Raw genomic sequence first — 18,048 nt, forward strand, 5'->3', positions numbered from 1 at the left:
GCAGCTTATGTTTTGAATAAATTACCCTCTAAAGTAGTAATTAAGACTCCATATGAATTATGGACATGTTGAAAGCCTAGTATGAAACATTTTCATATTTGGGGATGTCCAACAAAGGCTAGGCCCTACAAGTCATATGAACATAAACTGGATTCCAGAACGATTAGTTGTTATTTTGTTGAGTATTCTGAAAGGTCTAGGGGCTATAAGTTTTATGACCCTGCAAATAAGTCTTTTTTCAAAACAGAAAACACTTGTTTCCTTGAGGGTGCTGAGTTTGAGGGGAGTGATAAAGTAAAAGACATTGCTTTTGAAGAATAATCTCTTTCTCTTTTTACAGTTGTGGATCACAATGATCAGATTTTCATAACTGATATTGTTCTCATAAATGCGGATCAAGGTAATGCTTTAGATCTCTCTATCCAAAATCAAGCTTTTACTCATGGAGTTCAAACTCAACATCCTCAAGAAACACTTCAAGAACCAGTGCCATTAAGAAAATCTACTAGAGAGAGAAGAATGACAATTTCATATGATTATATTGTCTTTCTATAAGAACATGAGGGTGATACTGGCCTCATGGAAGATGATCGAATCAACCTCCATTAAGTCACACAAAGTTCTAACTCTCAAAAGTGGGTTAAAACAATGCATAAAAAGATTAAATCCATGAGGAACAATGACGTGTGAGATCTTGTCCCATTACCTGAAGGTGTAAAACCCATTGGTTGCAAATGAATATTTAAAATAAAAAAGAATTCAAAGGGTAATTTGGAAAGATATAAGGCTCATTTTGTTGCAAAAGGATTTACTTAAAGGGAAGGCATTGGTTATACAAAGACTTTCTCTTCGGTTTATACAAAATACTCTTTTAGGATTATGATGGCACTTGTGGCTCATTATGACTTAGAGCTATATTAGATGGATGTTAAGACTGCATTCATTAACGGAGACATTGATTGAGATAATATACATAGTCCAACCAGAATATTTTGTCTCAGGCGATGTTAAGAAAATGGTTTGCAAACTAAAAAACTCTATTTATGGACTTAAGCAAGCTTCCTGACAGTGGTATTATAAATTTCATCAAGTTGTCCTCTCGTTTGGTTTTGAGATGAATATGGTTGATGAATGTATATATCATAAGTTCAGTGGAAGTAAATTTATTTTTTTGGTTTTGTTTGTAGATGACATATTGTTTGTCAGTAATGATATAGGCATACTGAACGAAACCAAGAGATTTCTGACAAAGAAATTTGAAATGAAAGATTTTGATGATGCCGCTTTTGTATTAGGGATTCAAATACATCAAGACCGTTCTCGGGGTATTCTTGGATTATAACAAAAGAGCTATATCAAAAGGATTCTAGAAAGATATGGCATGAAGGATTGTAAACCAGAGGATACTCCTGTTGCTAAAGGCGACAAGTTTAGTTTCGCTCAGTGACCCAAATACCTGTCTAAAATTAAGGCTATGAAATAGATTCCTTATGCATCTGTTGTGGGGAGTCTTACGTATGCTCAGGTATGTACGCGTCAAGATTTAGCATATATTGTTGGGCAGATATCTTAGTAACCCAGGTATGTATCATTGGAAAGCAGTCAAATAGGTTATGCAGTATTTGCAGAGAACAAAATGTTACATGCTCACACACAGGAAGTTAGATCAGTTAGAGATCAATGGGTATTCTGATTTTGATTTTGCGGGATGTCAAGACAGTCGCAGATCCATGTCAGGATATATTTTTCTATTGGTCGGAGAAGCTATTTTCTGGAGGAGTATCAAGTAGACACTCATTGTTTCTTTTACCATGGCAACATAATTCATAGCTTGTTATGAGGCATCCAACCATGGGATACGACTACGTAATTTTGTCACAGGGTTGCAATTTTTGAGTAATGTTGAAAGACTGCTAAAGTTATTTTGTGACAATAATTCAGCAATGCTATATTTCAATAACAATAAGAGCTCCTCGAACTCTCAAACTCAAAGCATATTGACATTAAGTTTCTTGTTGTTAAAGAAAGAGTACAGAATTGTCAGATATCGATAGAACATATTGGCACAAACTCCATGATTGAGGATCCACTTACTAAAGGTTTGTCACTCAAGGTCTTTTATAAGCATACTAATTGAATGGGTGTTTTATCATTTTATGATATGCTAGTTTAGTGGGAGTTTATATTTGGATGTTCTATGATATAATAAAGTTCTTCAGAATAAAGTTAAAGTTTTAGTTTCATTATATTGTGATCTCACTAAAGTTTTTAGGAAGGATCAATTGGAAATAGGCATGTTTGATCACATTGCATGTAATTTTCATGCTTCATATCCATACTTGATCCATGTCATTTGGCTATATCGATATACGTGATCATTGATGGGTCTAATTATGTTACTAGTAATGAAGGTCGCTTTAGTTCTATGTTGACATGATCAATGGACCGAATTATTAGAGATATCAATTGATAAGATAATGTTTTTGATCTCATAAGGTTATAATGTGTGATTATAAGGTAACATATGTGGCCCAAGTGGGAGATTGTTGGAAAAATCGTGTGGGCCTACATACATTGAACCACACATTATAGACTGTCTTATGTTCAGGCCCGGTTCATGTGATCTGATATGCTTGAGCCATATGATGTCTGTTATGGTATGGTACACTATGTGGAGAGACCTACCCTGTCTACAATTCTATAATGGGTTGAAATGGAGACAGACTCTTAAATACATTAGGTTGTGGTCTCTAAACCATTATATAATGGTTCACTCTTCATATTCCCCATAAGTCAGAAAGAGAATTCAGTTCCTCTCTCATTAGGTCTAGAGAAAAGAAAATGGTCACATATACAAGTTCTGGAATATCATACTGTTGTCAATATGCCAGAGCACCAATAGATTTAGGTAATGCTTTCGCATTAAGTTTTATTTTAGATTCGATTTTAACGGCTTAACGAGAACATGTATTCGATCATCTTTTCGGTTTTGGTGGATTATGTAATCCAACAATCCGTATTTTACATGTAACACATCCAAATATCCATCAAATTTGGTTATATGCCAGACCCAGTAGCAAAAAATAAAAAGCATATCTGCAGCCGATTAAAATCAAATATGGTTTTTACCTAATCTGATTCATTGACATCCCAATACAAAATCCTTTGTCTAAAAGAGTTTGTTAAGACTACATGTACACTCACATGGATGGACTAGTTTCGGTGCACACGGGACTGGTTAAGCCTATGCTCTGCTCTTTTAAGCCCGGCCTAGGTGTACCTAAGTAAATAAATGAGCCAAGCTCGAGCAAGGGCTCAGGCTAATTATATGTAAAAGAACCATGCTTGATTGGGTATTTGAGCTCGATTAGCCATATTTCTTTTAATCAATATAATGGGTAATAATATATATATATATATAGAGAGAGAGAGAGAGATGGGTTCGTGCTAAACTGCATGCTAAATGGGTTTTTCGGACTTATTTTATTTTATTTTTAAATTTTGACCGTACAGATGTGATCTATGTACTTGATTTTATAGGGATCAACTCTTGAAGTGTTTGATTCCAACACATGGATGTGTTTTTATAAAGTTTGAAAAATCAACGGTTCAAAATCTTTGTAAATTTTTTAGGCTCCTAATATCATTTTTTTTAATCAAAAACACATGATCCAGGTATGGATTCTTAGTAAATCGACCATGCCCAATACATTTATGAGGCCATAACAGCATAAAAAGCACCCAAGAAGTCCGAAAAACCCATTTAGCATGCGGTTTAGCACATGGGATACCACTTACATAAAGGGTAATATATGACTCCAAGTTTCACAAATGGGGTCCTGCTAGATGCAAATGAAGATTTAGAATGCTTTGAACTTTTCAATGCCCTGCCAGAAATCATAAACTGGAAAGTCATAATCAATTATGACCAGCAAGCCCAACCATTCGTTTCTTGTATACCCCTAAAATCACCTAAACAGGGTTGATACAAGAGTACAACTTATGATACATGTGATGTGCAGCCATTCCAGCTATCGTCTGGACTATGCCTGTGAACCTCAACTATCGAGTGCAGACTTGTTCCCTACCTTGGCTACATAACCAACTCAGCTACCGCAAGAAGAACATCTGTGGCTGGTCACTGGCGTGTCCAGCCTGCTGGTTACCTCAAGAAAAGGACTGGATTCAGGGACTTTTTCAGAAGTGGCATTTTGGATACACAGTTAACCACACGGGTCAGTCCATTTTGGCAGGACGTTTTTCAGTTAACAAGAAAGGAATGGTGTGGTTGGCCTGAAGGGATTATTTTGATCGCCCACAGATCCAAAGTGACTATAGAGTCTGGGCGGGCTGACATCGTAGCTCAAACTCAAAATCTTCTGTAAGGTAAGGGCAATGACCGTTACTGGCGTTAATAAGTGAGGCATTTTTTTGTTCAGGTTTGATAGAATTACTGTAAACAAATCTAAATATAATTCAAATTCCACAGCTTGAAGCTAAAATTGAGAAAGGGGGATAAACAAATCTTGAAAGGATCAACCCCCAGATTGGTTCCCCTGTAGGAGAGATGTATGGTTCCCCTGTATGGGAGATGTATAATTAACACTGTATTGCTGGTTATACTCGTGAAATGAAATCCTGTAGGGGTCTGCCTAACTAGGGATGGCAATGGACCGGGGCGAGGGCGAGGGACAAGGTCTCCACCCCCGCCCTGTCTCAAAATCTGAACCTCCATCCCCGCATGGGGATGGATAATCCATCCCCACCCCCGCCTCTATCCCCATTGCATGTCCTCCATCCCCGGTCCAAACCGGGGGGGGGGGGGGGAGTGTTCCCCTCTGTCTATTGTCATCCCTTAGAAGGATTGGGGATGGGGATGGATTTTAACCTTCATCCCCGGTTCAAACGGGGCGGGGCTCCGCTTTCCCACAGTCCACTGCCATCCCTATGCCTAACCCCAGCTTCCCCAGCTTGCCTTTGAAAAAAAAACCTGCAAAGCATCTAGGGGAACCAATTAGCAAAGCCCAAACTCACTGTTCATGCAATCACAGTCTATTTTGAAAGCAGGTGCTGTGACTCCATGATGCAGGAACATCTCTATCTCTCCCTCTCTTGCAATGAAGCCTATTTTGAAAGGTGTTGTGACTCAATGATGCGGGAAGATCTCTCTCCCTCTCTCTCTCTACAATGAAGCCTATTTTGGAAGGAGTTGCTGTGACTCCATGATGGGAAGATCTCTCTCTCTCTCTCTCTCTCTCTCTCTCTCTCTCTCTCTCTCTCTCTCTCTCTCTCTCTCAACAATATGCAAAGCGGGTTAAAGGTAGCTGGCAGTTCTGCATTATCAAAACAACCATTGCAACATTAGAACGGTGGTTTAAGAAAATTTTCCTTGCAAGTAATCGACTCCTCCCCATGAACTATTCTGTTGCAAAGTTTCCAAATAAACCAAACAATCAAATGAAAAGATAATACCCAACATTTTGGCAGCCATTTATCTCTAAAGAAAATTCGAAACCAGCGCTGCAGATCCTGAGTGAGAGTGTGGTTTGAGTCGTCTGACATTGCCAAATCGCCTCATCACACTGGATCACAAACTACGAGCAACCGGGCACCTAATGAAGAGGAGATGATGATTTTCCTCGATCTCTCATTACCTGTTGGGATCGTTTCCAATTAATTCCTCACCAGTGGTGAGCAGCAGTGCCATTCAAGAGGTGAGCAGTAGTGACAGCTCAAGAACATTACCTGGCCATAGGCGCAGGGCAGTATCCTCAAAACCCAATCTTTGAAGAATTGATTCAGCTGGTCCCCAAGCCTGGAATCAAATTTTAGGTTCACTCAAGCAATAGAAGTTGGATTCAGCGCATGAAGGCAGTTCAAGAAGGGCACTCTCGACTCCACACGTTCCGGGTGAGAGAGAACCTAATGTGATGGTTTGTCTAGTTATGAATTCCGTAACAAGGAACGGGGACTGTATAGTGTAAAAAGATAAACCCCAGGTTGGCATTTCTGAGTATAATCACAGTAGGTCATGTTTACTGTAGGTAAAGGTAGGGAGCCTTAATCTAAATTTCCCAGCTTGTTAATAAAAAACAAACATTAGAATGGTGTGAGAAAAATTAGAGAGTTGAACGCACTGTCAAAATAATAATTAACTAGATTGGTTTTTGTACATGGTAGGGTGGAACAAAATTCATAACTCGTCTCAAGACATCCAACCATATAAGAAAATCTCCGTATGGCACAGGGGCTAAAGTGTGGTCGTTGATCCACATTTCTAAAAAGAAAACTAAAACTATCAGCTCTTAATGATTAAAGGAGGAACTAATGCGAACCCTTTTGCCATATTAGGATGATTGTCACAAAGAAGGCGCAACCAAAACCATCAATACAATCCTCTTAGTCCCACAAACAAAAACTGTGGTTCTGTTGATGGACAAATCCAGTAATAACAATCCTTCCCCAAAATGACCAAGAGAGAACAATGAAGGTCACTGAAAAATAAACAAGAAACTCTGGAAATTTCCATTCATTTACAGTTGTGTATCTCGCCTAAAATACCAAGATGGACGACTACCACCAAAGATAAAAACCGCTCCCCAAAATCCACACATAGAGAGCTCCCAACTATAAAATAACAATTCGCAGCCCGAAAAAGAAAAGTAAAAAAGCAGCAGAAACAAAATGAGAAGAGAAGATGGGGAAAAAAGAAGAAAAGGGGAGCGAGGATTTCACCCAGAGGAAGGAACCACGATTATATGCCGCAAAGGGTTGGCGGTATCGGTCCCCCCGGCGTGCTTGATGAACTCCGCCGGCGAGAAGGAGGTTCCATGGCATACGCACATGATGCTAACCTCGCTCTTGGTGTACCTGTACAAGAACCCGGTAATCGTCTTGCCATTCGGGCCGTCCCCCGTCGTGGAGACGCAGGGCATATGCGGCAAGCTCGGCGGCGGCTTCAGCCCCTTGTCTCCTCCTCCTCCTCCGGATGCAGGCATTGCCGGTGCACCCGCCCGAGCTTGCTTCCCCTCTCCACCGTCGGCAACAACACCCTCATTGTTCGTCGCCGCCGCCGATGGCGGGTTCGATTGCGCTGCGGCGGCAGGCAGCGGTGGCGGCTTCGATTGCATCGTGGCATTCCCGTTCCCTTCGGCCTTGTCTACGGCTTCAGACCGGGCCAGAGACGAGACGCTGCCATGCATGCACTGCTCGGATGGGGGATGATGGCTCGATTGGCTCTGGTGGCTTCTCGAGTCGCTCGTGCTCCCTCCTGCCAACAAAACATCCGATAAGTCTTCTTCCCCAGAGAGATCAACAAAAAAAAATCGATCAGAAATCGAAATATTTCGATAAATCGCCGCGAAATCGAAAGAATCCCCAAATATTACCTCCACTCTTGTTATCGGAAACCGCCGATGAGCTGCTCCCGGACGAAGACTGCGTCCCGGCAAGCTTATTACCCCCGTGCACCGCACCCTCCGACGGAAGCGATCTGCAGGGAACAGGCTGAAACAGCGTCCCGGTTCCGCCGTGGGCAGAAGCCGCCGCCACCGGATCCGATCCATCGGCCGGCGGAGCGGCGCCGAGGATAGGAGGAGGAGACGACGCTGGCCAACAAGGAAGCACATAAGGAAGGGTGACGGGAATGTACTGGACCTTGTCTCCGTTCTGAATCACATACTGCATCATCGGGACGACCGGGAACCCTCCGGGGTAAACGCCTTGCTGGCTCTGTCGATGCTGCTGATCCTCCTCCTTGCTCCTTCCATCTCCGGCCGCATGTTCTTCCTCGGCGTCTTCGCCTCCCCTCGGCTTCTTTCCCTTGAGCAGGAGCCCGCGCTTCTCGTCGCGCTTCCGCCGGGCGGCCTGCCGGCGAAGCGCGTGCAGCTCCCTCTTCCGCCGCTGCTCCAAAAACTCCTCCGCCTCCTCCTTGTTCCTGCAGTACATCCCCCTGAAGCCCGGCCTCTGCTGCTGCTGCTGGAACAGCCCCATCTCCGGCCTCACCACCCCGTCCTTCTCCTCCGTCGATCCCATGAAGCACCCCCCGATGGACAGCCCTAGATTCAGCCCACCCGCCTCTTCCATGCTACTCTCCCCCACACCCACACAAACCCTAAAAGCAAAATCAGATACAAAGAGCAAAAATATATATAGAGAGAAAAATAAAAAATAAAATCAACACCTTTCTTCTTCTTCTTCGCCTTCCACCACCACCACCATGGTTTGGAGAAATTATAAAAGCAAAAAAGAAAAAAAGAAATTTCTCTACTAGAGGATGGGAAGCGCGGGGAGACGCGTCTCATATACCCGTACCGGTCAAGCCGAGACACGCCACGTGTCTCGGTTAACGGCGAGAGTGGCTCGCCACGTTGGAGTCGGAGCGTGCCGCGCGGCATCGTTAATCAGGGTTAGCCCCTTAACCCCCGCACCACTAATTGCAGAGTAATCCTCCCACGTGTCGCATCGAATCCGGCCACGTGCGCTCCGCGCCCTCCTGACGTCCCCTGTTCGATAAGGACACGCGTCGATGAATCGAGATGACACGTCTTGGTTTTGATAACTTGACACGTGGGTCATCCACGAGCACTTACGTGGGCCCCGGAGAGTGTTTACGAGAGACACGTGGTGAGATTTGATAGGAGGAAGTCAGTAAAAGACACGTGGTGGAAGAGGGGAGGGATTTGACAGCTCATCAGGCGCAAGTTGGTTGACAGCAACGTCGTGACGCTTTTTTCTTTTTTCACCTCTTTATTTTGGTTCTTTTTTAAATGGAATCAGGACACGTGGTGGTGGTCTATTGGGTGAAGATAGAGGAAACTAAAGCGGGGTTGGGATAATACGTTGCTTCGCTGGCGTTCGCGATGCCGACGTACAGAGAGCCACGTGGTGGCTCGGATCTCGAAGGAGGAAGGATAGCGTTGAGCATGCCACGTAGACGGCTACGAGGACGGGGGTTGCCCTCATGTGTCGCTTTCTGGGGGTTCTCGTACGTGTGTGGATCTCGTGCGTGTTGACTTGGTTATTAACGGAAGTACCCTTGTGGTATGTTTGAAAAAGGATAGTCGTTGGTGTTATTGGTCATATTGTAAAGGGTTTTTTCGTAATTTTGTAAAGGGAGACGTGGAAGACGATTGGCCGACAGAGCTTGGTTTATAGAAGAGTTTTCTGAGCGTGTGGCGAACAAGGACGGTTCGTTTTCTGTACCGGTTCTTTTGCTTGGAGATGATTTGGTTTCAGGGTAGACGGATCCTGCTGGATAGGTCGGATCCGAATATGAAATTGATTTCTGCCCAACGACTATCCTTTTTCAAAGCACTACGTCGGTACCCCTATCTTTTTTTTTATAATTCCTCCCCGCACCCTCTTTTAATTTGAATTATATGTCTACCCTTCTATTGTTAACCTTATCCTTTATTTGTCAGGGACTTTATTTTTGAGAAATTTTATAAACAAGCCTGCTATTTTAAAAATACTTGAGACAAGGTTTTACCTTGTGATTTTTCTCAAAACATACTTTCAATCTGTTTTGAAATTTCAAAAAGCCACCTAAACTTTTTTGTTTAACTCTATAAGTTATAAAAATTTTGTTTTAGGGTTCTAATTTATTGTTTTACCCATAACGAACTTTTAACTTTTCAAATTTTACAGAAAAGTATTTTTTTATTTGCTAAAAACTACCATGTTTTATTGTAACAAAATTGGTTTGGATCTAGTTATGATCCAAATTGAGGGGTGAGTTTAGATTCAGATTAGCATGATGAGATTCAAAATTTATGTATTTATTTATCGGCATAATTGATCTATTATGTGTGCTTTGTATGATATCTCTTTGGATCTGGATAATAGCATGCTAAATGCATTTTAGATCTAAGTGTGAATTCTATTTGGTTCTATTATATATGGATCTCAGTATAGCCTAGTATTGATCCAGTTTTTATGATGGATCAAGTTGTATTAAACTAGAATTCATTTGATAAGATGTTTAGATCAAGTAAGGTGACATAGATATGATTAGATTCATATCGGATTTGGTTGAACCTATATGGATTTAAATAAATCCAATTAATTAGTTTGAATCTAGGCAAACTATTGGATTCAGTTGAATCTATTGGACCTTCTTGCATAATTATCATACTTTAATGAGTTATCTTATGAGTTTTTTTGAGATTTTTTAAAATGTTGAGCAAATAACTCAATATGAATCAAGTATGTAGATCCAATTTTAGAATTATTTTATAACTCAAAACTCATGGTGTGGAATCTGTATATGATATAGGTAAGTTGAATCCATATGAGATCTACGAACGTTTCATGTGATTACCTATTATTTTATTGCATGTGCTTTATGGATGACATTCAAGTTTATTTAACTTGGTTATGTGAAAAGCTATGTATGGTTTGATGCATGTATAATGTTAGATAGTTTTTTATTGGATGGATCTATAGGAGAGCAGATAAGAACTGTGAGTCATTGCTTGTGATGATTATATCATAAAGTAAAAAGAATATGCATATGTGAGAGCTCTTATAAATGAATAGGGAGGAGTCAACAACACTGTAGTAGAAACCCAAGGCAAGTAGACAAGTATTGAAGTGATCAAACCAGGTACGGGACGATTGACATAGGCCATAAAGAGCTTTCTTAAGATGACAAACATGATGAGGCTTATTTGGATCACAAAATCCAGGTGGTTGATCCATGAATCTGGGCTCATCTAATGACCTATGCAAGAAAGCATTTTTTATGTCAAGTTACTGAATGGGCCCATCTGTAGGCTAAGGCAATAGACAAAACGATGTGAATGGTTGTAGGTTTAATGACAAGAGAAAAGGTTTTAATAAAGTCCACCCGCTTCTGGACGTTAGGTGAAACCTTTGGCAACAAGTCTTGCCTTAAGTCAATCTAAGGATCCATTAGATTTAAGCTTGGTTTTAAAAACCCATTTACAACCAACAATGTTCATGTGAGGTTGTTGGGGAACAAGATCCTAAGTTCTAGTATGAGCCAAAGTAGACATTTCCTCTTGCATGGCTTAGTACCACCACCCTAGGTCGGCTAAGGTCGACTTGATAGCTTTTGGTTCAATAGGGATAGACAATTCAACTAAGAAAACTTGGGATTAGGTAACCGGAGGGGGTATTGGGATCAAGGGTGTTGCAGGAGGAGAGGCCAGTTGGGATGTGGGTGTCATAGTTTCCTCACTATAAGAAATTGCTGCTTGAGAATCTGAATTCTCTATAGTAGTTTGCATTGTGTTAGGATGATCTTGTTCACTCTTGACTTTGAGCTAGTTCAGGATGATCTTGTCTAGTGAAAATACAATGATCAATCTCAAATGGCTCATGTGATATATGATCATCAGCCTTTCTGTTATCAAGAAACCACTAAAAAGAATCGGTGAGCACAAGGGAATCTCTATAAGGTAAAGTATGAAAAGGAAAAATACGCCGCATTAAAAATAACATGTCGACTAATGTAATCCTTTTTTGTCTCAACATGTAAACATTTGCACTCCTTATAAATATCAGGGGTAGCTCAAGAATATGCATGGAAAAGATCGGGGAGCAAGTTTATGTTTAGCATAATCTCTCAGATGAGGAAAACACTAACAACAACAACAACTACGCCTTCATCCCAAAACAATTGGGGTCAGCGATATGAACCAAAAAAGAAATTCATTTTGGGTCTTCCACATGAATCCTTTTCCTCCAATCATTTCTATCCAACGCCATGTCCTCGGTGAGGTTCAAAGCATTCATATCCTTTCCTATCATCTCCATCCAAGTCTTCCTAGGCCTACCCCGACCTCTTTTAACTAATATATTTTCCCATTTCTCCAACCTTCTAACTGGAGCATCATTAGGCCTTCGCCGAATATGTCCAAACCACCGTAAACGATTCTCTCGCATCTTATTTTCAATGGGTGCAACACCTACCTTCTTACGTATCTCTTCGTTCCGAATCTTATCTTTTATTGTATTTCCACACATCCATCTAAGCATCCGCATCTCAGCTACACTCATTTTTTGAATATGATGTCTCTTGGCAGCCCAACATTCTGTACCATATAGTAAAGCGGGTCTAATAGTCGTCCTATAAAACTTTCCCTTCAACCGCAATGGCATTCTACGATCGCACAGCACTCCAGTAGCACTTTTTCATTTCATCCACCCAACCTTTATCCTATGATTTACATCTCCATCAATTTCTTCATACTTTTGAATGATGGATCCCAAATATTTGAAATAATCATTCACTGGTATATCTTGCTCACCAAGCTTCACTACACTCCCATCACTACTTCGTTGCTTACTAAACCGACATTCCATATATTCAGTCTTACTCTTACTCAACTTAAAACCTCTAGCTTCCAATGTCTGTCTCCATAATTCTAACTTAGCATTAACCCCAGCTCTAGACTCATCAATCAAAACAATATCATCAGCAAACAACATACACCACGGTACATTTTCTTGAATTGATCTTGTAAGCTCATCCATCACTATCGCAAATAGGAAAGGGCTTAAAGCAGATCCTTGATGTAACCCAACCGTTATCGAAAAATTGGTTGTCACCCCTCCACAAGTGCGGACATTGGTTACTACTCCTTCATACATATCTTTAATTATACTAATGTACTTGAGAGAAACACCTTTCTTCATCATTGTCCACCAGAGAACGTCCCTAGGTACTCTATCGTATGCCTTCTCTAAATCAATAAAAACCATATGCAAATCTTTGTTCCTCTCTCTATATCTTTCAATAAGTTGTCTAAGAAGATGTATAGCTTCCATAGTTGATCTTCCAGGCATAAAACCAAATTGATTCTCCGATATCATGACAACCTTCCTCAACCTAGACTCAATCACCCTCTCCCAAAGTTTCATAGTATGACTCATGAGTTTTATACCACGATAGTTTGTGCAATCTTGTATATCACCCTTATTCTTATATAAAGGCACCAAAGTACTCTTCCTCCACTCATTAGGCATCTTATTTGTTCGCCAAATCAAGTTAAAAAGATTTGTCAACCATTCTAAACCTTTCTCTCCCAAGCATTTCCAAGCCTCGATAGGTATATCATCTGGGCCAACTGCCCTTCTTGATTTCATTTTCTTCAAAGCCTCTGCAATTTCTTTCTTTTGAATCTTGCGCATGAAGTCACGATTTATCTCATGAAAAGGAATGGAGAAGTCTCCAAGATCTTGAGCATGACTATCATTAAATAGCTTATCAAAATAATCTTTCCATCTCTCCTTAATCTCCTCATCTTTGACTAAAACCCTTTGTGTTTCATCTTTGATACATCTAACCATACCCAAATCCTTCGATTTCCTATCTCTCATCTTTGCAAGCCTATAAATATCCTTCTCGCCTTCTTTGGTATCCAACTTGTCATAAACCTCCTTATATACCTTAGCCCTCGCGTTTCGAACAACTTTTTTAGCTTCCTTCTTTGCTATCATATACTTCTCCAAATTCTCATTATCACGACTCTTACTTAGATTTCTATAACACTCTCTTTTAACCTTAATAGCTAATTTGACATCCTCGTTCCACCATGATGTATCCTTACCTAGTGGTGCACCGCCTTTAGACTCATCCAATACCTCCTTAGCTACTTTTCTCATACCACCCGCTATCTTATTCCACATTGATTCTGAATCCTCCTCGAGACACCAATCAACTTCCTTAACTACCTGCTCTACAAACATTCCTTGTTTAGCTCCTTTCAGTGCCCACCACTTAATTCTAGGATCTATCCTATGTCTATCCCTTTTGCGGCATTGTCTAATTCTAAGATTTAAAATTAAGACTCTATGTTGTGTAGCTACACTTTCTCCTGGTATAACCTTACAATCGATGTAATCATATTTTGGTGTTTTCAAAAATACCAAGGTAATCATATTTTGGTGTTTTCAAAAAAGTTTTTCAAAAGGTGACATCATGCCCAACAATGAACTGGGTAGTCGATTAGGAAGCCAAGTGGTAGTAAGAAAAGCCTTTGCTCAATATTTCAAGGGTAAATTAGCACGGAAAAGTATAGCAAGTCCTAGTTCAATAATGCTACGATGTTTTCTTTTCACCTGTCCATTTTGTTCGGGTGTATGAGGACATGATATACTATGATGTATTTCATGGTCTTTCAAATATTTATCAAATTCATTGCTTATAAATTCTCCAACTCCATCAAATTGAAATTTTTTAATATTCCTTTGAAAATGATTGATGATCATCTTATGAAATTCATAGAATTTACTTATGAATTCAAACTTAAGTTTGAGTGAGTAAAACCACACATAACGAGTGCAATCATCAACCATCACCACATAATATTTAAAACCCTGATATGAAAGTTCAGTTGCAGGACTCCAAATATCACAATGAACTTTATCAAATGGTTCAGAACAAGAAGATTCAGAATTAAAAAATGGTAAACGACTTGACTTAGCCATGACAAATATAATTATTCTTACTACTTGAAAATGAAATGAAGTTTTTTCTTCTAAAAAAAATCAATTGTATCCAAATTGGGATGTTGTAACATCTGCGATTTTTTAGAAATGGTTAAATATAAAAATAAAAAAATTTTATATTTAATTTGGGTGAAATGTAGAATATTAATTAATGCTAACTTGAGATTTAATTTGTGTATTAAAAAGAATCAAAATTTAATCAAGGGATGAAATTAGAATTAAAGTCAATGCAAAAAAAAAAATTGATTTGGAATATAATTCATTTCAATCGAATTTGCATTAAGAATTTAATTTAATATAAATTAAATTTAAGGTGAGTTTAGATTATTATTTGGATATGGATTAGATATGGATTTACTTAATTTGAATTGGATCTCAACCGGATTTGAAATCCAAAATGGAAAAATCTATATGGAGTTTAATTAGGCAATTTAGTGGAACGAAAAATTTGAACTTTGACCAAATTATATGGAATTGTAGGAGACCAATAGGTGGGACATCCCCTATGTGGGTCAAGGTACCTTCCTATATTGAAAATTCTAGAAATTTTAAGAAGAAAATCTAATTGAGCCTAAGGTCAATAAGCATCATAAAGTTGCCTAATTAAAATTTTAGGCTATTAAGCAATGAAATGAAACTCAAAACTTTTGGCCTTGTTAAATTGGAAAGCGGACCTCTAGAGTGGGACGTCCCTCCCTAGTGGGCCCTCTTTAGTGGCTGGACTTCTACCTTGCCTTATTCAACCAATAAAAAAAAGGATAATAAAAAGTAATAATAATAATAAAATAATAAAGAAAGAAATAAAAAAGAAGAGGTACTTGCCAAATGAGATGGGAGGCTCCACAGGGGTTATAAAACCCCTATTCATGTCCCCCCCACCATTCTCCTAATTGCTCTCTCTCTCTTTCTCCACCATGAATTGGGTAGAAACTTCATTAACATGTGGAGTTGCTGCTCTTAGTGGTGTTGTTCATAGGATGTGGACTAGCGAAGTGATACAGCCCACCCGACCAACGTACATATAAAAACATTTTTTTTATGAATGCCTGAACATGGGCATTTTGTTACGGATGCTTGCAAAATTATTTTGGGGCACTGATCCACTCATGGATTAGTGTTGTCCAAGATCTGGAATGACCCAGATCAGTCTCTATAGGGGCTGGGACTGACCATGTTCAGAAAAAAAAAATTGTTTCAGGTAGCGAAGACGAGCGATTACAGGTATGATTATGAAATAGCTTTAAGGAACTGATCCACACAAGAATCAAACCTGTATTAGGTTTGGGAATGATCAAGATCAATCCCTAACTAGTCTGGGACTGATCAGTTGTTTTAAAAAATAAATAAATAAAAGAATGAGACGCTATTGTTAGACATGCTTGGGTATAGGCGTCATGGTTAATGGATATCGGAACTGATTGGATGGATGGATCAGTCACATATATGTGGTTGTGAATGGCCCAGATCAGTCCCTGTAGGACCCGTGACTGATCTGTTGCTAGGGAAAGGAAAAAAAAATCATTAGATTCTTTTGGGGTTTAAGAAACCTTTTATGTTTAAGCTTTACTGTTTTAGTATGTTCAATGAATCAAATGCAATTTAGAAGTTTGCCTAGTTCTTACTAATAAATGGTCATATGGCATGCTTTGATACTACAACCATTAATTTTTTTAAGGTCCAAATTACATTGCAAAGCTTCAGACAACGTTCATGAATGGTAGCTATCAACTTTCATGTGTTACTTCTAACTAGTGGAATTAGTAATATTGTGACAACTCATAAAAATGATGATTACCTATTGGGACTTGGGTTGAACTGACCCGTAAACACACATAACTATTTTGGTGGCAATCTATTAATGGTAATTGCTAAAGTTCAGTTTTTATGCTTTATAGTTGTCATAAGGTGGTATGAAGTTCTTTGCTCTAGAAATCTTTCAATTTAACTTGGCATCATATTACTTGCGAGAGGAAATTGTTAGTGAGCATAATATGTTACTGATGCATGAAATAATTATCTTCATTTGCAGTTATCATGCATTGAGTTGAAGTACATGCTAGATGGTAATTTTCGTACTTAATCTATGTTCGAAGAAGGAATTTGTAGAGCAGTGGAAGCAGGCTGGTGCGACCTTACTGGTGCACCTCGGTTAGACTGCAGATCTACCCCAAGCTTGCCACAGCTAAGCTGCAGACCCAACACAGAAATATATATAATAATAAGAAGAAGAAAAAAAATGGTTTTGAAAAGAACCCAGATATTGGCATTTTCTGAGGTTGATAGTGAAACTGATAGAGGGATTGACTCACCAAAGGTCTATAATTTGAAATAAAATATTGCATCACCCTCGTTATGAGGAGTTTTTATGAATGGTTTGTGGCATATTAAAGTCACTCATGTATGAAAAGACTATTGGTTCTTCATTGGTAAGTGCATGCATTATTTACCTGCTCATGCATAAGATTGTTAATTATTTTTTAATGTTATTTTTGTTATACAATTATTATTTTATGCATACCTAAAATGGATATTTATCTGAATTAAAGTATGAATTTATTAAAAAAGTTTACCTTTATTGATATTTTCTACTATGCTTTCATGAGTCTGACTCATTTATGGGTTTTCAGGTGAAGTATGATGTATAGCTGCAAAACGGATGTGGGATGCAATGGTCTCATCGAGAGCTAGCCTTTTCCTTTCAAGAGAATAGTTTTGAAAAACATTTATTGTTATTTTAGACTGAAAATACTCTGATATGAAGTTTAAATTATTGAAACTGAATTAAATTTTAATAGTGAATGCTATTCGTATTTTAATTCAGTTATGATGATTGTTCGTTCTATAAACCGCCTAGAATGTTTAACCCAAAGAAAAACTTTTGCCCGATCGTCATCTGGCTTGCCAGTGGCAGCCAACTCATCACATGTAGTCTTATAGATGAAATGTATTCAGATATGGATAGATTTGAAGATTTTGTATAAGATAGCATTCACACTCCTATGAGTCTAATGTGAACGCTTTGTCCAGTGCCAACCAAACTTGAGTTGTTGTGTTCAGGCCTACAATGAATCTGATGACCTCCTCATACAAGGTCCTTGTGATCCGATCTTTAAGAAGCCGATAAGATTTTCTCTAAGCAACGTATTCATCATTTTGAATATGGGTACCATCAGTGGTTGTCAAGAATTGCTCTGGGGATGTGACATCGCTTCCAATGAAGCCTTTAAGATCTTAACTCTCTATTAGGCCGAGTACCAGTAAATAATTAGAATGTGTGAGCTTCATTGAAACAAAGTTAGCAATGTTCAAAGTTGTCGAGTAAGGGAACTTCATGATAATAGAGTTTGAGGTTGATGCAGAAGCCATAGAGGACAAGTAGATCAGTATTAGACCTCCAGCTTTGATACCATAAAAGAAAGGAAGAGTATGGATAGATAGAGAGAGAGAGAGACGTGGTTCAACAGTTGTATGCTTACGGCCATGGAGCCAAGAAAGACAAATCTTATTTCTTTAATGATTTACAAGAAAGCATGTGGTTCATTTTATAGTCTGGTCGATGTGAGGGTGTTG

At 39.2% G+C, this 18,048-nt stretch overlaps 1 protein-coding gene across 2 annotated transcripts; it reads right to left on the bottom strand.

Annotated features, from left to right (window-relative positions):
- Positions 1 to 6,495: 6,495 nt before the first annotated feature.
- Positions 6,496 to 8,270, bottom strand: LOC149840635 (uncharacterized). Of its 2 annotated transcripts, none has more exons than XM_090004511.1 (3): positions 8,183 to 8,270; positions 7,389 to 8,086; positions 6,496 to 7,270 (listed from the first exon to the last, which is right to left on the bottom strand). In XM_090004511.1, exons 1-3 carry the CDS (start codon positions 8,218 to 8,220, stop codon positions 6,732 to 6,734), a joined length of 1,275 nt encoding a protein of 424 aa, XP_089860637.1. In that variant the 5' UTR covers positions 8,221 to 8,270; the 3' UTR covers positions 6,496 to 6,731. The 2 variants fall into 2 exon arrangements, with proteins under 2 accessions (XP_089860637.1, XP_089860636.1); XM_090004510.1 differs by having other exon boundaries at positions 7,389 to 8,113; positions 8,183 to 8,252.
- Between the last annotated feature and the right edge of the window lie 9,778 nt (positions 8,271 to 18,048).

This window comes from Nuphar pumila, chromosome 4 (assembly GCF_984573655.1).
Source record: "Nuphar pumila chromosome 4, dmNupPumi1.hap1.1, whole genome shotgun sequence".
NCBI classification, from domain to species: domain Eukaryota; kingdom Viridiplantae; phylum Streptophyta; class Magnoliopsida; order Nymphaeales; family Nymphaeaceae; genus Nuphar; species Nuphar pumila.

Excerpts from the sequence above, each read along its gene's own strand:
- LOC149840635 (XM_090004510.1), bottom strand. The coding sequence starts at position 8,220 with ATGGTGGTGGTGGTGGAAGGCGAAGAAGAAGAAGAAAG. Across the intron at positions 8,114-8,182 it reads GGCGAAGAAGAAGAAGAAAG|GGTTTGTGTGGGTGTGGGGG; the intron begins GTGTTGATTTTA and ends TTTTGCTTTTAG. Across the intron at positions 7,271-7,388 it reads TTCCGATAACAAGAGTGGAG|GAGGGAGCACGAGCGACTCG; the intron begins GTAATATTTGGG and ends TTTTGTTGGCAG.